General features: G+C 36.1%; 1 protein-coding gene across 2 annotated transcripts in view; it reads left to right on the top strand.

Moving 5' to 3' along the window:
- The window catches only part of LOC115926052 (WAS/WASL-interacting protein family member 1-like), a 48,371-nt gene extending 29,367 nt beyond the window's left edge, over nucleotides 1–19,004 (top strand). The window contains exons 5-7 of one of the 2 annotated variants that reach the window (XM_030990367.1): nucleotides 8,971–9,078; nucleotides 13,405–13,452; nucleotides 16,236–19,004. In XM_030990367.1, coding sequence (XP_030846227.1) covers nucleotides 8,971–9,078; nucleotides 13,405–13,452; nucleotides 16,236–16,276 — 197 coding nt within the window. In that variant the 3' untranslated portion in view covers nucleotides 16,277–19,004. The remainder of the gene's footprint in view (nucleotides 1–8,970; nucleotides 9,079–13,404; nucleotides 13,453–16,235) is intronic. The other variant, XM_030990368.1, reaches the window with a different exon arrangement.
- The last annotated feature ends 2,701 nt before the right edge of the window (nucleotides 19,005–21,705 follow it).

Raw genomic sequence — 21,705 nt, 5'->3', positions numbered from 1 at the left:
AAATTACATCATAACTGATCAAATACACTCTGAAGGTTTAATGAAATTGAAATTACCGGTAGGCAGATCTGTTTTTTCAGACTTTTTTTAATCAGCACTCTGTGATCGTACATCAACGGCAGTCCCCTGTATGTTGTTTGTCATATTGAAAAGTTTGACTTATTAAAGGGATCCGGTAACTTTGTCTTAGATCCTTTAAAAAAAGCCTTGATTTAGCTCATGCTGCAATGATATTTATAAACCTTTAGGCCAGTCAGGAACCCCATGACGTTTACAAGCCGTTCGCCTGTCTGATTATCAAGATATTTATGATTGAAAATCGCAATCAAATTTTGCGGTTGCCAAACTATTTTCATAACACTACATTCTATTGGGGAAAATGAGTATGTTAAAACCGGTCACTCAAAGGTTTTTACTTTTTTGAGGCGCTTCTTGATCATTTTGAAGCACAATTTTTTTAGGGCTTCAATATAAACACCATATCACAGACACTGATATCACGTAGCTAGGGCCATGTATCTCAGATTTAACATTGTTAAACGATCCCTTTAACAACATGCAGTACCATTGCTATGGCTTGTAGTCATGGTTGACTTTTTTAGAGATTAATTTATAAAAAGATAAAAGTTTTTAAATCAGTATTATTAAACATTGATTAAAATATTACTTTGAAGAAAATTTCTGTCATTTTTTCCCCAGCTGTACTGTAGTTGCATAGGCTCTGCTAGTAACTGTGCATCATATTTCAGCTTTAAACGTTATGAGAATTTGGGATGAACCATACAAATGAGAAAAGGAGGGAACATTCCTCAAATTCTTTTGCTTTTGGATTCTTTAAATATTTCCCCCTGTACCCCTGTACATGTGTACGTCCCTGCCGAGCTTTAAGGGAGAGGCACTCAGGATCTCGTTAAGATACAGAGGTTTGTTTAAAATCCTTTTATTGAGACACTGTGTACTGTATACACCTGCACAGCACCTATCGTTACGAGAGTACACCCGATGGTTGCCTGTACTTATAGCAAAGAAGAAGATGTACTTTTTATAATCCTGTACAAGTTAATGTATTAACCAAAAGGTCAGCAGCCAGGTTCAGAAAATGTATTGAAAAAGGATGAAATCTGGAAAACTGATCCCCATTTTATTAAATTTCTCTCCTGGGGAATTTAATTAAAATGGCCATCCTTGCTAATTCAAGTATCGTTTTTGGCTGAAGGGAAGAATAGTCTTCTGTACCGGACATGGAATAACTGAAAGAAAAACTTTCTTTTTAATTAAAAGTAACTTATGAAACTACTATAATAGAGTCTTCATTTCATTTTGTTTGCTTATGGCTCTTATGGATCACAACTGACTGATACTGTTACTCCTATGAAAACCATTTAAGGAAATAAGTCCTTATATCTACTTGATATGTCCCATATAGAATTGATTAATTTGTTTATTAATTTTTCTATTTTTATTAATGATTGCATTTATTTATATTATATTTACATAGTAGTTAGTTAGTTTGTTAGTTATTCACTGATTTAAATATTTACATGTATATCTGATATTCACCAACATTGGTTCTTCATTAGACGCTCTTTGGTAACGACAAAAATCAATAACAAATATTTATAAACTCATAAAATTCATTCTTGTAATCATTACATACATGTACAGAGACCCACACTTTTCTGCAACAAAGAATAAGCCCAACAGAATATTGCAAGAGAGTCACTGATATGTGAAATTTGCATCGAATGGGAGCTTGCTAGTATAAAAGAAGAATACAAAAAAAGTTGGATTGAAAGAGACATGGCCTTGAATGATTGCCCATGCATCCTCGTGTCAGAGAGACAATGTCATTACTATTAGTATGATCCAAGAATGAACGGCTTAGCTTCTGCGGGATACGAGTAATGAGGTGCAACAGTACACTTGCATGTACTGTTAACAACTGAATCATTCATATCCTTGAAAATTAGATGTTTTTGTCTGTATTTCCTACCTACATGTACATGTAACTCAAATAAAAGGAGGACTGGTTGAATTAGGGCCTTTGATGAATATTTGTTATGTTTCACTATTAGATACAATTTTTTCTTCTCAAAAACAAAAAGGAACCACTAATTTATAACCTACATGTATGTATGTAACATGAGAAACTGTAAGAATGAGGAAGTTTACTGTGAACACATAATAGATTGGAGAAGGCGACATAACATGACCAAATCACACACACACAAAAAAACCTCATAATCACAAGTTATAGCAAGTGATAGACTGCAGTTTTATCTTGTATGCGGATGTATTTTATTTGACAGTGACAACCATTAGGAATTAAAATACTACTCTACATGTATGTTTAAATGAATTATTATAACCTGTATATTTATGAGACAGCCCAAGGGAGACAAGATATTATACGGTCTTTGTATACAGGTTTCAATAAGAAACTGTGTTCAATGGAAGCCGAAAGGAGTGATCTCTATTGCCAGGTTTGACTGTATATTTTATATTTGTAAAAGAAAGGGGTTAATGATACATTGTACATGTATGTACGTTGATCACCAACTGCTTGTTTTTGTACTAGCAGCTCCCACACACACCATTGTGAAGTATCCTGACCTTTCTCTCTGACTGTAATGTAATGATTGTAACAAGAGAGGGGGTAATTCATCTAATACTTGGGGCCCAATTTGCAAAACTTTCACCAACAGTAAGTATAGTAAAAATAGTTGTGGAGGGTACTTGGGTAGCATTTTGATCTCACTTGAAGTCATGTTTAACGTTTTACAGACAAACCTATTTTCAAAACAGTAGTTTGATGAGAAAAGCAGTCTTCAAGTTCTTATACAGGTTGATGCAATGTGACTTTGATTCAGATTTGAAACAGCTATCTTTGCTAAAGTAAGGGAAAACAAAAAGTGTGATCTTTATTCATGGTGATCTTTCTAGGTTGTTTGTAAAGTAGGTTTTACTGTATTTCCACAACTCCACAATGCAATTGACAGAGGATTGTATCGGCAGATTGTTTACGTGACATTCACACTATCATTGATTTTGTTACTTGCTTCACTGACTTTCGCCGAGTTCTTCAGGTTTATCGTGACATAATGGACCAGGGGGTGTTTCATAAAGACTAAAATCGACTTTACGTTAGGCTTCACTATGGCAGGCCAGTCGTGCCACTGGTTGCTCTCACCATTATGATCTTTAGATAATATTTTTTCCTTCAATAATGAGTTATCAAAAATGAAGATTCTGTAGATTTGTGACCATGAGACTTGTATGTCCCTTGATAGACCAACACCAGTATAAAAAATGATGAGAGCAAATTACAGTGGCCTGCAGTAGTTAAGTCCAACTTAAAGTCGAACTTAGTCTTTGTGAAACACCCCCAAGGGACCCATTTCACAAAGCCTTTTTTCAATGACAAATGACTATTAATCAGTGACAAATCTGCTGATAATTAATCAGAAGCAAGGGTTTCAGTAGCTTATAACAAAAACTGTCATTTGTCACTGGTGACAAGTTTTGTGAAACACCCCCCCCCCAGGACTTCCTATCTGACATGGCATTCCCTAGGTCTTCAGCTTTGTGCGGGTACTCGAGCATTCGACTACCTGTCGCAGCCTTAATAGCAATGTTCTACAGATACAGATGTATGACTCAATAATTTCTATTTTTGTTCCTGTTTACTGTTAGGAATAAATCCAGTGCTTGCCAGCTTGATAACAGCTAACACCTGGCATTGTTTCTATGCCTGATGAGTTTTTCCTCTCCCATGCTCTCAAGAAAAAAAGTTCACCTTAGCCAACAAAAGGTCTGGATTCAAGGATCTTGTATGCAATTCGACCTGTACTCTCCACTCTACGACCCAGTTAATCAAGCCTCAAATCCATACTGCAACGACGACGTATCAGAATAGAGACACACTTGTTGTGTGACACCGTTTAACACCACCTAATTAGCAGCTGTCAGTTTTAAACAGTATTGTCAGCTGGCACGACTCCCCTCATCCATTGCTGCGTAGGTGGCAAACCGTTGAGTCGCCCCAGCTACGCGTCATGCTGTCCCCCTTGCGCTTCCTGTGAGGTCAGCTCGGTTTGATTGGACGTGTAGGCTCTCGGAAGCTCTCGCTAATCACACACTGCAAGATCAGACAGCGTTGCAGAAGTGCATTTTGTAGCTTGTTGTTGACTGTTGTGTATGCTACTTATGCAAGGTTCTCTCTCACAAGGAAAGCGTCTGATTCTCTGTACCATAGCCTGGGAGGTTTACATGTACTGACTCTGCCTTCCAAAGTTCTGGGAACTGTCAGAATTTTACTAGAAGATGAGGATTGTTCTTGTGGTCTGAACAAGAACAATTATTGTTGTGTACGCTTCTTATGCAAGGTTCTCTCTCACAAGGAAAGCCTCTGATTCTCTGTACTATAGCCTGGGAGGTTTACATGTACTGACTCTGCCTTCCAAAGTTCTGGGAACCGTTGGAATTTTACTAGGAGATGAGGATTGTTCTTGTGGTCTGAACAAGAACAATTATTGTTGTGTACGCTTCTTATGCAAGGTTCTCTCTCACAAGGAAAGCCTCTGATCCTCTGTACCTTAGCCTGGGGAGTGTACATGTACTGCCTCTGTCTTCCGAAGTTCTAGGAATCGTTGGATTTTTACAAGAAGAGGAAGATTGTTCTCGTGGTCTGACCAGGTTAAAGGACGGTTTTGGTTGTTTGGCTTCTGTGATCTAGAGCTTGAAGGAGGTGGAAGCGATGGCGAGTGGGAATCGACGTTGGGGTTTCAATGGGTATAACGGGTACAACGTGTACGGTGCTGGCCAGGCTACTTCTACATGCAGCCCAGGTAGGTCAAACATTGAGTATAGAGCCAGGGAAATAATAAATATTTAGTTTTCGGGGGCTACTTTTCAAGCTAGCCGGCATGAAAATAACACTCTTTAATTTGTTTTGCATTGAACTCTATGCAAATTTGGGGGGGCTCTTTTTTTTACTTTCGGGGGCTCTTTTGGGCGTTTTGGGGGCTAATTTGCTCCGATCCCCCGTGTATTTTTTCCCCTGTCAGACATTGAATGTAGAGCTCTGCCACCCTTGTCCATTGAAGGAGTGATTTATTTTTATTTTTATACCTTCAAACTACAGTCATACCTGTCTACAGTGACCGACCAAGGGAAACAAAAAATATGCTTGTTGTAGACAGGTGGTCTTTGTAGACAGGTTCCTTTAGTACATGTTTCAGTAAGAAACCATTTTCAAGGGAAACAAAAAATGTGCTTGTTGTCGACAGGTGGTCTTTGTAAAGAGGTGGTCACTAAAGCAGGTTTGACTGTACATACATTTCATGGATCTAACTCTCCTCTTTTTTCAACTTCTTGATACGAGCATACGCAGTTCTCTAGGCCTGTATATCGGAGGAAGGATTTCTCTTTCTCCCCTTCAAATTTAAGATATGAGCCTAGGATTCCTCGCTTGTTTTGTTATGAAAAGTTATGGTTAAAAGCATACAGCTGTCTACAGCATACAGATACAACTGGATTCATGATTTTGCCCCGAGAGATTGCTACGTTTTGCTGCAGAACATTAGCAGGTTTGAACGCTTGGTTTTGGTCATTGGAAATGGTTTGGAATCGCCCTCTTTGAATTTTCTTGGTGTATTGAATATAAACCATGACCATGAACTATCTTCTGACTGGTGAAAACAAACTTTAAAATGACTTTTGGTAAAAGTAACGACCATCAAAGTAATATCAATGTATACTTCATAAAATTGAGCTATGATTGTGATATTCTTAATGAATTGCCATCTTTTAACTTTGAGCTTTCTGTAGTATTCTATGTCAATGCTGTAGGTGCCACTACTTTATCGCAAGTTTGATGGATATATTACAAGTCGCTGTGATAAGAAGGGGGGCATTGCATAATTTCACGGACTTCAATTATTTGCATACATGTAGTATGAAATGATTGTGAACTTTAGACTCAGAGATATTGTTGAAACCTAATGTTCCTAAAACTAGCTGTGTTGACAAGTGCAACCCAAAATCGACTGTTCTTTGTGCTTTACAATATCTCTTGTGTGTGTCAGTATAAAGTAAACATACCCTGGGAAACTGGAATTGCCAATACATGAGTTTCATGAAAGGTGATTCCCCCAAAAATGTTTGACTTTGCTTTTCAAGTTTTGTGCCTTTTGAAGGAACCAGAAAGTGTGCCAAAGTCAAAAGAATTAATTGAAATTCATATTTAGGGACTGAAATTGCAGTATCATATTTGGTGCGTTAAACAAAAAATACATTAAAGAGAGAAAAAGAAATATGTTGTTGCCATGTATTCGGCAGCTTGGAACATCTGCCGTCAAAGACCCCAAGTCTTCAGTTGCATAATTCAATTGTACACTCTAGGCCTGTCTTCATCAGCTAGAGATTGCCAAATATCCCGCTATTTGAACTATCCCGCTATATTGCGTCTTCATCAGCCCGAAGTTACAATTAGCGGGATATTTGGTCAAGATAATCATCCCAAGATATCTTGGACTAGTTTGCAAAATATCCCACTATTTGAACTATCATGATCGTAAATTATCCAGTTAATTTGCGTCTTCATCAGCCCAAAGTTGCAAGTAGCGGGATATTTGGTCGAGATAATCATCCCAAGATATCTGGGGCTAGTTTGCAAAATATCCCACTATTTGAACTATCATGATCGCAAATTATCCAGTTAATTTGCGTCTTCATCAGCCCAAAGTTGCAATTAGCGGGATATTTGGTCGAGATAATCATCCCAAGATATCTTGGGCTAGTTTGCAAAATATCCAGCTATTTGGCAAAACTTCACGCTATTTGTCCGGTGGTCTTCACCACCCTGAAGACTAGCACTATGCGCGGACGCTGTGGGAAATATCTTGAGCTAATTTCCCGAGCTCGAGTTTCAAGTTTTGAGGTCAAGTCTCAAGCTAATGAAGACGCAATTTGTAACTTCAGGATTATTTCCCAAATCGGCAGATAGCGAGCTATTTGGCAAACTCAAGCTGATGAAGCCAGGTCTTCTGAAGAATCTGCAGGATGTTTGCACTAATTACTGATAATTAATTGTAGGTGGGAATCTCCTTGGTTATGGACATGCAGAGTAATCGTGCAATTTCGATTGACCATTGAAAGTAATTAGCCCAGTCGCACCTCTAGACTGACTTAATAATTTAATTACCTCTTTTCTTAAATCTTTTCTTAAATCTGGCCATAATATTCATGAAGGTACATTTTGTCATAGATTTTACCTCAAGACTATTAAAAGCCACATGACTGCATTTAAAGATGAAGTTGAGTTCTGGTCATGCGATTGCAGTGTGAAAGAAACGTTGTACTGCAGGGTTTTGGAGTCATTAGAAATGATAAGAAATTCAGCCCAGTCTTGTTAAAGTAATAAGCACTGTACACAGAACGATGTATATGGGACTACACGAACATGTGGCATAAAAATCTGTCCCAATTTTTATGATGTTACATGCCATATTTAGAATATAAAGGCCTTTGAAGAGCCATAATTTTTTCTCGATGCTCTTCCACACATATACAATGATAACGCTCACAAATTATTTTTTACCTCTTCCCAGAACTTAACCTTCTCTTTAAGTGGCATCAGACATACACTGTACCGGTACATGTACACTATGAACATGACAGGTTGTCAAAGAGATATCAACCACAGCTGTACATGTCTTTGCCATTTTACATACCTTGTACAGAATCACTGTACCTCAAGGAAACACTTATTATGTAAATGAACATGAACAATCAAATTAATGAGTCATTCCATCTGTATCACTTTTGTAACCCCTTTTTTTTATCACACAAGTTGACTCAATCCATTGTGATGAATTTGTAATCCCCCTTTTTGTTTGAATGCCAGAAATGTATACATTTTCAAAATTCAAGGTGTTTTGTCCCATACGTTGTACATGTATGTTAGATTATTGTTTGCATCAAATATTATATTTCTGATGATGGTTGCATCAATTTGAAAGCCTAATTTTTTAAAGCTAGGATCAGTGGAAATATTTAAGGATCACAGAACTGTTTATGCATAAATACATGTACATGTGTATAATAATAATAATAATAATAATAATAGGCATTTATATAGCGCCATCTATCTAGGCAATGCTATTCCGAGGCGCACAAGAAAAATAGAAAGAATGAGAGAGCTTGGATGAGTGTCATAGTGCCAAGTACAGGTATTGTTTAACAAAATTGATTCCATGATACTTTGCATCATATTGATCAACAACACTTTCGCTGGTACCTGGTCACTGTGCCCCCCCCCCTAATGTCCAAAACTGGTGTCCCTTCTGACAACAGAGCCTGAAATAGATAATAATAATAATAATAATATTGTATGGCTTTGGTTTTGTGTGATACAAGAATATGTTGCTCTCGCTTAAACAATTTAAATTCTTGTATCACACTCAAAGCCATCCAATATTCTATAAACACTTTCACCATTGTAGGCTTGACTCTTTACATATTCATGTACATGTAGAGTTCTGTATTGTTTTCAATCCATAAAATGTTATCATAGAAGGAAAAAAAAATACCGGTAGAGCAGCAAAAAATTAATTTGTATCTTTAATGGCAGGCAGTGGAGTGGCATGGATCAATAGTTGTATTTGGCTATACATGTACCTGTCCAGCGTATCTTTTTTTCAGGGTCGATTGTAACAATGACACGTACAGTAATACGCGTAAATGAAGGTGTGTTACAATCACAAACTTGGTACAGTACAAGTTCATGTACATGTATGTATATAGTGAAATGTTAAAACTGTTTGATACAATGTAATTTACATGTAGGTGCCTGCCTGGAAGTTAATTACAAAAAATCATAAGAATACTGTACACGTAGGTTCAATTCTTCTAGACGTTCTTAATATCAATTTCATCTTTATTTTTTCTTTCTCTCCTCTCCTCCCCCAGATGATTTTGAGAGTCGGTTCCGGTTTAACTCATCCTCACGCTTCCCAACTCCTCCACCTATGAAGAAGTTACAAAAGACGTATCCAAGCAAACAACCAAATAGACAAAGTAAGTATAGCAGTTCATGAGGAGGGTAGAGACGGAGGCTCGTAGCCTCAAAGTAGTCTCAGACCTAGGTCATTGTGCAAAAACGTCTCCCCACGGAGCAGATTCTTTTGCCATTCCCAGTTATGTGTTTTTTGTACGGTCTGTTTTATACGTTGTGTTGTCAGTCTAGTGTTCGGTCTTGTTTGCATGGCAGAGATTCATGTAATAGTTAAACTTGGCTTATAGACTCTTCTGCACATGGGAACTGATAACCATCTCCCTTTAATTGTAATAATCCATTGATATATGGAAGTCCAAATGTCCATCTATTTTTAGAAAAGGACATCTCTCTCCCCCCCCCCCTAAAAATTCAGGGCAAAAGTATAATGATATCCCAGGGCTATCTTTGAATTTCACCATTTTTATTGAAGATGAATTTTTGGGAAGGAAAGGCTATAGAAAGTGAATCTGACTCGCAATGACACTGCACACTGTATAGTCTCAGTCATCTAAATCAGCAAAGCATCCCCTTTAGTATAGTAGTAGTAGTAGTCACTCTATATAGAGCAAATTTATTTAATTTCTTTTCACATGATATAAACAATGACAAGATAATCACAATAATAAACATAGTGATAGATTAGAAAATTAGCATTGAAATATATTTTTGACACTTGTTTTAGTCTTATAATGCAAAATTATTTGGTAACAGGAAATGAAAAACTAACCTAATTGGAAGCAATGCTTGTTAGACCTGTGTAGGTGCAACTGCATCACATTATCATTTTTATGATGTATAATCCTTGTTTGTTACCGGTAAATTAAATCATCATCATGTGAAGATATTCTCAAGATTTGAGACACCACACCCATCACTTAAATGCTACAGCATCATTTCAAACCACAAAGTAGTATATTTATACTTTTTGTTTAGAACTTGAAGGGAGTTTAACCTCAGTAAAACAAGATAATTTAACGCTCTTTTGCCTCTGAACAGATGATATTATAACGCACTTCTATTAAATATTAAGTGTGTCTACAAACATAGATAAACAATTTGTAAATACACTTAACTGAAGAGTATTTCATCATTGCGAGCCAATCATATCCTGATGACGACAGATTACATGCAATGTTGTGTGTTCAAAGAAAACATTCTTTCTTTAAATATGCATCTGGTCAAAGATCACTTTTAAAAGAAATACAGTTAAGGACTCTACTTGTATTTGCAGTGTACTTAATCACACTGCAATGGAGTTAAATACGAAGAAACATTGGTGCTCTCACTTCCTCATTGCCTCCTCACCGTTATTTTCATTTCTTTGTTATGGTATTAAAACGGTTCACAGATGTGTCATCAGTGTGTAGCCTCAAAGGCGTCGTGAAATTCTGTCGAGCTGTGAATTCAGTTTGAACTGTATTCACATACTGTATGTCATTGAATGAGTATTGAATTGCTTGTTAGATGCTCAATTAGTATACATTTAAACCTGTCTATAACTCCACTTGAAGGGAACAGACAAACATTGGCCACTGTAGGCAGGTGGCCCTTCTATAAGGGTCCATGATGGAAATGATTGTAGGCGATAGGTGATCTTCAGAGCGAGGTGGCTAATGTAACACATTGGACTAATATTGGACATTGTAGTTATCTCATTGAGAAGCTACATGTATGTTGCGTTTGTTTGAAATTTTCTTGATTTTTCAATTTCAATGTCCTATTGTTTACCAAATCCCATAATGGCAACATTTTAACTCTACTACCAGTTAATAATATGTCAATAATATGTTAATAATTCATATTCAATGTTTATAGTTCACTCAAAGAAAAGCCCCCTGAGTCAATGTCATTTATTTGTATAATACTGAGAACTTTCCCCTTTAAGATTGATTGTAAAACCTCTCTTGAAAGAACATTAGAATATATGAGGAGTGGGGATACACTATTAAGCAAAATCTGTGATACAAGGTAACCGCATACCCCCCTTCCTGAAAAGTGGTACATTGTTTTGTATAATTTTAAATGTAAAATAAGCATTTTCAGATTGATTTTTCAATCATTTCTGAACTGTTACATTATCAGAACCTTTTGTTTTTAAACCCCCTTTGGCAAAAGATTTCTTGTAAAGCCTCTATTTCCTGCTTGGTGCTAATTGCATCCAACGTATTATTAGAAAAAGGTCATACAACGTATCATTAGAAAAAGGTCATACAATGATGTACCCGGTATGTCTGCATGTATTTATTTCCTTCCTTCTTTTTATAATTCCTCCTTTTTTTTAAAGCCTTCTCCCCCTTTTCCTTATTCCTCCTTTGTTTTAATAAAATATGTGTGATCATAAATGAGGAAAATCACACAGTAACTTCCAATATTTGTCCTGTTTTTAAGCATTTTGATTGGAAATTGCCCCATCGTCCCAAGACCTTTCATTGTACTGGTAATCTTATTGCATGAATAACTGATTTTGGTCGAAAAAATGTTTTGTGTAGGTGAGATTTTATTACTGCTTTGAAATGTTTGCTCTACCATTTTTCTCCTGTTACCTGTATATATCTTTTAGGGACCTGTTTCACAAAGCCTTTTTTCAATGTCAAATGACAAAAATCAGTGACAAATCTGCTGATAACCAATCAGAAGCAAGGATTTCAGTAGCTTATAACAAAAACTGTCATTTGTCATTGATGGCAAGTTTTGTGAAACGGGGGCCCTTGTGTCTTTGAGACCTTTCCAGAGCAAAACTGCTGCATGCCTCTGTGTATAAATATGTTTTCCTGCTCCTGGTTTTATAATGCATACATTGGATTCATTTGCAGAGACAGATAAATAACGCAATTTGTAAGGTTTCGTCTTAAAGGGATCGTTTAACAATGTTAAATCTGAGATACACGGTCCTACATGTACATGTTACCAGTGTCTGTGATATAGTGTAATATTGAAGCCCTAAAAAAATTGCGCTTCAAAATGATCAAGAAGTGCCTCAAAAAAGTAAAAATCTTTGAGTGACCGGTTTTACCATACTTGTTTTCCCCAATAGACTGTAGTGTTATGAAAACCGTTCAGCAAACGGTTTTCAAAATTTGTAATTCCAATCATTAATATCTTGATAATCAGACAGGCGATCGGCTTGTAAAAATCGTGGAGTTCCGGACTGACCTAAAGGTTTATAGTTATCATTGCAGCATGAGCTAAATCAAGGATTATTTCTAAAGGATCTAAGACAAAGTTACCGGATCCCTTTAAGACATCTTGTGGTGTGTTTTTTGAGATCCTGAATACATTTACCGCAGTTCCTCTCCTACTTTCGATGATAAAAACAGAATGTGAAAATGACAAGTCCTGAATGTTTAACGTACGCAGGTATGGCTCTACCAACGTGGTAGAAAATCAGTTTTACTGGAGATGTGAGTTATAAAAACACATTTGTTTTCAATCACACAAAAAAAGAAAGAAAAAAGAAACGCATATATTAATTGCATTTGTATGATTTGTATGTACTGGTATGTATTTTTTCCCTGATTTTTTCCCCCTCATAGATATATATTTTTGTCATTATATCTTAATTGCATTTGTATTACATTTGAATGATTTGTATGTATTTTTTTTCTTATTTTTGGGGGGTATTTCAGTGTCATTTTGCAGGGCTTGATATCAATGAGCCAAAGTGACCTTAATTTGATTTTTAGGTGGTCTGGACTCGAGTTTGCTTTGCCAAGATAATTTTTTGTAATGTTTCTTATTTTGTTTTTGCTCATCTATGTTGCACTGACATTTACTCAAATATATATTTTTTCTTTAATAATAATAATAATAATATGGATATTTATATAGCGCCGGTATCCGATAAATTTATCTCCCTCTTTTTTTTTTTTGCTCTCTCTCTTTATTTTTTTTTCTCTGTCTCTCTCTTCTCTGTCTTCTCTCTCTCTCTTTTCTCTCTCTCTCTCTCTCTTTTCTCTCTCTCTCTCTCTCTCTCTCTCTCTTCTTCTATCTCTGTCTATCTCAGTCTTTTATCTCTCTCCCTGCATGGGTTACTCTTCCAATATCTCTCTGGTCTTCAATATTGTATACAATGTACTTTTAATGTATTACATTTTTGGTTCCTGACATGGGCAACAATTTCTCTTCAATACTTTTTGAAGAATCAGTTGCCCGACATAGCAGTTTGGTGCCCCATGGCCAGGGGGCCACTACTGCGGTCAAGTCTTCCATATTGGAATATTATTTCACATTACCACTTCACTGTAATTGATGTACCCATGCTTTTTATGCACCCCCCTCTCTCTCTCTCTCTCTCTCTCTCTCTTGCACCCTCTCTGCACCCCACCCCACCCCCCTTTCGCTACCAGACTCCACTGTGTACTTTACATCCGAGCAAGCGAATGCACATTCCAATGGTGAGTGCTGCGACATGACAGATTTTGGCATATATGCAATTATGCATCCAATTGTTTTCTTCTAAAGGTCCCTTGCATTCCAATTTCCACCCCTATCGTTTTTGCATGTGCACTGTTTAGCTCCATTTTATATTGTTGACATGACATGATAAATTTTATTAAAGGTATAGACCAGTTCTGGTCATGCAAATGCATTGTAAAAGAAAAGTTTGATCATCTAGCATATAAGTAAAGGTGTGTACTGCAAGGTTCTGGAATCATCAAAATGATAAGAAATTTGGCCCAGTCTTGGTAAAGTTACAAGCACTGTAGACAGAAAGATGTACCGGTATATGGGACTACGGGATATTTTTCCAGTCCGGATAGATATAATAATTTACCAAATATATCAATTAGTAGGCGCTTTCCCTGCAAACTTTGTATCATCACGTATTACTGTATTTAAAACATATTCTTTCACTTGAATTTTTTAGAGGGGGGCATTTCCCAAACTGGTCTATACCTTTAAAAAGGAGGGTTCAATACAAAATGCTGCGACAAAACTTTACATGTACATTTACAAGAATTGCAAGAGATATTTTTTGAGGGTAAAACCCGTAGCCCCATGGTTCTGTACAGATCTGTATGACAGAAGATGGAGAAACATGGGTGCATTTTCTTAATATTATTTAAATTTTGCAGAATTTAATTTTGCAACATTTCTTTTTTCTCTCAAAGCATTTAACAACCTGGAGTCTGAATGGACCTTTGAATCATATTTTTTCCCCTGCATGTTGGAAGACTCGAAGATTCTTGATTCAGCTATTCTCTCCTACCCATCTTCTAGCACATGTAGTCCCACATGTGTAGAATGGAGCGGTGTGCGGGTTTCTGCCGAGAAATGCACTAGTTTATAATGGAATTTGCATGATAATGTTGTTTTTCTTATGTATTATTATTTATTATATTATTCTTTATTATTTTATTCTTTATTACCTGTATTCTTTCCTATTAGCATCCAATGCACCATTTGGACTTGATGAAGCGAGTTTTTTTTATATTATTTATTATTTTTTATTCAAGAATTACATGATTTGAAGTGATTGGCATGGCATGCCTTGCATTGATACTCATTTTTTTCGTATTGAAATTCTTGTTCACAGATTCAGATACATATCCTGTATAGTGTATGGGAAAATGAATAACATAAACTTATGCATAATGTAAAATACTTCTGCTCTTTGAAACTCGTTCTATCTTCTTGGGACTTTATATCGAGATAGTAACTCGACAATATTGAAAAATGATTAAAAAGTGCAGAAATTTACATAAGTTGTACCACATTTTATAATTCACAAGTTGTTAATTTATATTCTTTACATGAGATTCCACCGTATAAACTGCACCAAACTCTAAGGCCCGAATTCACATACATGAAGGAGGTTTGTCGACAAACCTAGGTTTTCGTGTTTTGACGCGTTTGTAAAAAACATGTCAAAATGCGTCATATGATGTACATAAACCTAGGTTTGTCAACAAACCTGCTTTGTGAATTCGGGCCTAAGGGTGGTATTAACGAAAGCAGACTAACTTTAGTCCATGGTTTAATCCCCTGACTAAGTATGGAATGCCAAGTGTCCATATAAATATATTTTTTAATAATTTAATATGTCCTTAAATTACGATGATAACAATTATATCAAAGGTATATTGTTGTTTATTAATTATGTTATTACATTTTAGTTTAATTTAGTTACAGATTAAATTATTCAAAAACATATTCATATGGACACTTGGCATTTCATACTTAGTCAATGGATTAAACCATGGACTAAAGTTAGTTCACTTTCAAGAATACCATCCTCAGTATATACCGTCCCCCGTAAAATAGCTACTCCTGTTTCTGCAAAAGCATATATTGCCTCATGCCTGAGAAAAAATGGAAACATACAATGTCATGTGAATGCCATTTTGCCTGGAAATTTGTACTCTGCTTGTTCGAACTTACGCATCATCAAGATTGCACTACCGGTACAAAGTTTTTATATTGACATTGTAAGAATCTTTTACAGGATATATATATATATATATATATATATATATATATACTACTTTACTATTTGTTAGGAATTTCTTTTCGAAGTACAAAGGGCTGTTATTCTGTTTTATACCTGTTGTATGATAATTTTTAAATTGGTTTGAACAAATTGAATAGATTTTAGATGTACTTTTTGTTGGCTATTACTTCTGAAACATGTTATTTTCTTTTTCTGACGTATGCAGCTTGTAATTTTCTGGTTTTAGAAATGAGCTTCTATAACAAACTACTTGTGGATACCTACAAACGGTTTGCCAATGTGCTGGCAATGAATACAATTTTCTGTTTTTTGTATATGCCTTGGAAACTGAATAAACAAAAAGTTCCTTATATTGAATTGAGATTTCTTTGCAGGCAAGATTTTAAAGTTCATATAAATTGGCATTTAATGTTGCAGGGTGAAAATGCTCACATGTTAAAACTGTTATTACGCCACTGCTGCCAAAAGCACGGGGATTTTCCTTGGTGCATAATAATTGGATTAGAATCATTTTCACAATGGAACAGAGGTTGTACGACACTCATATAAAACACAGTTGTACTGTAACTACAGGGGTAATATTGTAAAAGTAGACTCTTATTCACAGTTCAATAAAATATGAATTCTTAATTGATTTGGCTCTCTCTCTCTCTCTATATATATTTATGGGACTAATTACCCTTCTTTCTATTTTTTTCTCTCTTTTCTTTAATTTGTGTTAATCAGGTACAAAGAGAGGACAACCCCCTGCACCACCCAGACAATAGGATCTTCACTATTTTTTAGTAGCTTAGGGAGAATGATGCACTTGCTCTCCACTGACAGAAAGGACCAGCAGCTGCCACGCCTAACCATCCTAACAATGCAGTACCACCTAAGCTGGCTGAAGAAAACAAAATCAAAAACGAGAAAGGAGCGCCGGCAAGGTTCCTAATGGAATACTGTATGCCTGTTGGATGAACTTTTGCAAGGCAGTAAAAGCACTGGAGGGGACAAGAATGCTATGCCAGGTTTAAAGGCGGAGCATATAAATGTGTATAAGTGATATCGGAGAGAGAAGCACAGTATTTTGGGCAAGCAGTGCTGGAGTCTTTGATATATATATATATAATGTGCTTCAATGTTTCAGTCGAGTCAGAGAGATTTTATACTACTGGTAATATATTTGCACTTTCTTTACATACTCAGAAGAAGTTCCATTATTTATATTGCAATATTTTAGCAGATGTGTCTTAAGAAAAAGTCAAAGGAAAGACGATTGCATTGCAGGAAATCTGCTGAATGTGATTTAGCTGGCTCATTCTGCGGCATTCTGCCAAATCATACAACCTTGCTATAGGCCCTCTATTACCTAATATCCAGCAAGTGAATATAAATACTTTGAATTGGTTCTGGAATCTGGATTTTATATTTACCTGTAAAGCACAATTTGGTAGCAGGGATTGGACTTTTCAGAGTTTATTTCAGCATTGTCCTCTGGGATATGGTCAGTCTATGTACAGTAACACCAGGACATTTTGAGGCGTGTAACTTTGCATTGTATTACGGATGGTTATTTCCATGGCAAGAAACTTCAAGCCGCATAGAAGTTGGTGTCCACATGTCTTGCATCATAACTTGCTGACACTAGATTTGGTGGAATTACCAATGAATGTGTCTGTGTGTGCAACAAACCTGTGGTCCCACCAGAAACTACTCCTACTTGCCTTCATATCTCGAGGGTGAAGGAAATTCGATTTTATGATATGAATTCCTTACGGTGGTGGACTAGGGGCATTACACAAGACCTGACTGTTCCACTCTTGGTGACTGACAAGTTGACAACACCTGCTTACTTTGTTTAACACCAAAATGGTGTTAAGTTAAATTCTCCTTGAGAACCCACTATTATGAGCCTTTAACTATTGCAAAGATGTGATACGTTGTCAATTGTGATACATCTATTACGCTGCTACAACTTTTGCGAATCTGAACCACTTGTGAAATTATTGAACATTTAACGCAGCCGAAAATTCCTGGTTTTGCAGTAATGAGATCAGAGGAAAAAAAAATCGGTCGGAATATGGAAGGATAAAGTGAAAGGGAACAGACGACCCCCCCCCCCCTCTCCCAAATGAAAATAAATAAATGTAAGAACCATTCACAAGAACTCTCAAGAAACTTAGTGTGGTCATGAATGATCATCGACTTTCATTTTTACACCCTAAAAGCTTTGCCACTCGAGTACAAATTTACGGATCATAAGAAAGTTGAAATATCCATTTTTCACAACAACTAAAACGGAAGGAACATCTTTTCCGATAATTCCGAAAAGCAGCTTCTTTTCTAGTTTGTCTTCCAGGGGCCGTTTCACAAAGTGTTTTTGCAATGACAAATGACAAATATCAGTGACAAATCTGGTGATTACCAATCAGAAGCCAGGATTTCAATAGCTTATAACAAAAACTGTCATTTGTCACTGATGACAAGTTTTGAAAAACGCCCCCCAGGTGAAAGCAAGAAGTTTTGGAGATTTTTTAAATTTTACTTTCATACCCTCTTGGGTGATGCCAAATTCTGTTTGCATTGAGACCTGACTTTAAGGAGCTGGTCGACATCAATCATTTCTCTCGTATAACATGATGTAAACTGTGAGATATTATTCCAGGAAATTTGATATGACTTGGCCAAAAAAAAGAGAGAAAAACTCTTAACAACGGTCATCCATCATTATTTTGATATTTAGGAACTTCGTTTTTTTCTTCTTCACCCGAGTTCTGAAATGATAAATGCTGCTTTTGAGATGCCTTATCCTGGTTCTTTGATGACGTTGTCTGCTCGGATCTGAGTTTAATACCAAAAACATCTGTATGTCATGTTTTGTAATCAAGCTTCCTCTAACAGACCTATGTCAATACATGTATTTCAAATCTCAAACTTTTCCTCCCATCACATCTACATGTATTGTTGTACTCCATTTAACTTACTTCTAGCGTAACTGGTCGTATCAATATATTGTCTGCTGAGAGCCAGTATGAAGAACTGAGCATAAATTTAATCGTAAATAATCTTAACTTTTACCCATGTTCTGTAAGCATATGCTGAGAGAGAAGATCTTTGGGAAACCCTAAAAATTCTAATCTGAGAATGGTATTCTAGAACTTCTCTTTATCTTTGAATCAGTGAAGTATGTCCAACCTGCTTTAGTGACCACCTGTCTACAAAGACCGCATTTTTGTTTCACTTGGAAATGGTTTCTCATTGAAACATGTACTAAAGGAACCTGTCTACAAAGACCACATGTGTGCAAATAACATGTTCTGTGTTTCCCTCGGGCGGTCGCTATAGACAGGATTGACTGTAATTTCAATTATGATTTCTCATTGGTGTTTGCACAGATTTAATTTTCGTATGCAGCTACTAACCTGTACATGTAGGTGCCAGTGATTAAACATTGATGCACGATGAGTTCAGGGTTGTTACGACAGTCGAAGTAATTTCAATGAAATCAAAGATTTAAAGAGTCTTTGGAATACCACCCCTCATTTTTGATGCGACACTTAACATCACATCAAGGGTTTTGTCAGGGGTGATTAAAGCAAACTATTACCATATTAAGCATGTCTCTCCATCCAAAAAAAATATATATTTAGGCATCTTTGTGGGTTAGATTAGACATGTCCTTACATGTTATCTGCTGCAACATATGTTTGTCAAGTGATGTTTAAAGGTAATAGAGTGGTGAAGTGTGACGTCATCAAAAATCTAATTTTAGAATTTCTCAATTTTTTCTTCATTTTTCCGAAAGAGTATCAAAAATAATGTCCAAATGTCGAAAACCAATTTAATATGTTAAGTATTGGCTGAGAAATGACCATCTGAATAAATATATGTCCTATGGGAACTCAGTGTTATATGCTCTGGCTCCTAATGGTTAGGAGCCAGAGCATATAACACTGAGTTCCTATAGACAATCTTTTTATTCAGATGGTCTTATCTCAGCCAATACTTAACATATTTAATTGGTTTTCGACGTTTGGACATAATTTTTGATGCTCTTTCGGAAAATGAACAAAAAATTGAGAAATTCTAAAATTAAATTTTTATGACGTCACAGCTTAGTAGTACGCAAGCCATCAAAAACATTCCTGATTGTTGTCAGAAGTCTAGTCATCATACCTCGGTCACACCGCAAAACTGACACATCGACTCCAAACCAACCCTACTTGGTCATAGGCCTGTCTTCATCAGCTCGAGTTTGACAAAGAACCCGTTATTTCCAGACTCAGGATATTATCCCGAAGTTCATAATTGTGTCTTCACCAGACTGATACGCTCATCACAAAGTAGCTCGGACAGGCGCATATTAGCCCGCCGTTTCCCAAATAATGGGATATTTTGGAAACAAGACCAATATTTCTCGGGACATTTTCTTGACCAAATATCCCGTTAATTGTAAGTACGGGCTGATCAAGACGCAAATTAACTGGCTAATTTGCGATCGGGATAGTTAAAATAGCGGGTTATTGGCAAACTCGAGCTGATGAGGACAGGCCTAATTAGGGTAAAGTAATGTTTAGTTCCATCTGTCATTGGTCTGGCGTCGGTGTCGACCTCATCGGTGTGACTGGGTTATCGCTTAAAGTGTGTAGAGGCTCTGTGGTGCTGGTAAGGCCATTCTGTGTTTTAGAAAGTGGCTATGCACTCCAGTGGCAGTCTAGATAGCAGAGGGATCATCAGCAGCAGATTTAGCAAGCTTTGGCAAGCCTAAAACATCTTGAAACTCTTCAAGAGCACTTTGTTTTGATGCAATCTTAGGACACCAATTTCTGTTTGCATTAAAATGTAAATTAACCCCAGATGGTTTTGGCCAATAGTGGGGTACAGGGGTGCTGCTTATTAGCTGTATAAAGAGATGCATTATACTTTATATTTTATAGCCAGTTCTTTGTAACATTACTGAAGAAGACAAAATAGTAGTGTTGGAAAGTTGTGGGATGTATGAACTAGTATGAACAGTAAAAAATAAAGGAGGAGAATGAAGAAAAACCAGGGCTTTCCATCAATTTCTTAATATTACCTGTGTTATGTATTTGAGAACTTTTTTTCAACTCGGTGAATTTGTATGACGGTATAATTATACGACGTGTAGATAAGAAAATGATTCATACTCGCGAGAAGAATTCTCGGATAAATGGATCTATATGTTTGATCTTGTTTATGATATACTACAGACATCATTTGAAGAATGCGGCAAAAAGATGATTGAATTTTTGTATGATTGTATTTTTTCTAAAGAAAATAAATAATGTTTAGTATATTGATATTCCTTTTTGGAAGGAATGTCAGGTTCTGTACGATGTTTGTTACACTAAGATGCATATAATGTAGTTAACATTCTTTTCCATTAATGTTTTAATTATGTTTCACTCTATTTCCCTTTCTTTGTTTTCTAACATCGGTTGTTATCCAGAAATCATAGGTTATTGTACGAGTGTATATTTTCCAAATGCAGTACAAAGACAAGTAGAGTTCAAGGTTGTTAGCCTTGTGAATTATTTAACTTTCTATGTATATAGTTATGAGAACTTCCATGTCCCTCTGTCTCTGTGTTTGCCTTTAGTTATACATTGTATCCCCAAAACACAAGTCCTGCTTTAAAAAAGTAATACTGGTAAGTTTAAAGTACATGTATCAGGGGACAAGAATGGCACCTGAAGAAGAATTGTGTTTAAGTAAGAGCATCATAAGCAATAAAATTAACCCTTATCAGTAGGAATAATAATGATAATTATACCACTGTATATTTATTTCGCTTTTAACGTGAAGACTTATATATGCGCTTTACGACGCCCCCCAGTCACTAGTATTAAGCACACAGTAACTGTACATGTAGTTATTACAATTGAGTTGGAATTGAAATCATACAAATAAAAAATTAAGTTGGAATTGAAATCATACGTATGAAAAAATTGAGTTGGAATTGAAATCATACAAATAAGTTGGAATTGAAATCATATGAATGAAAAATTGAGTTGGAATTGAAATCATACGATTTAAGGTATTAAGTATATTTATGGCCACAATTTGTATTTTATTTTCTACATGAAGTGAAGATAAAAAATTATCAATTTTCTTTATCCCCTTGTATCTTTGTGTAAGAAGAAGAAGAAAAAGAGCAAGTACTCGGACGTTACTTTCGTAAAAATGAGAGCAA

This window comes from Strongylocentrotus purpuratus, unplaced genomic scaffold (genome assembly GCF_000002235.5).
Source record: "Strongylocentrotus purpuratus isolate Spur 01 unplaced genomic scaffold, Spur_5.0 spur5_scaffold_19, whole genome shotgun sequence".
In the NCBI taxonomy this organism is placed as follows: Eukaryota; Metazoa; Echinodermata; class Echinoidea; order Camarodonta; family Strongylocentrotidae; genus Strongylocentrotus; species Strongylocentrotus purpuratus.
The sequence above is the reverse complement of the archived record's forward strand: the minus strand, read 5'-3'. Positions and strand labels throughout refer to the sequence as shown.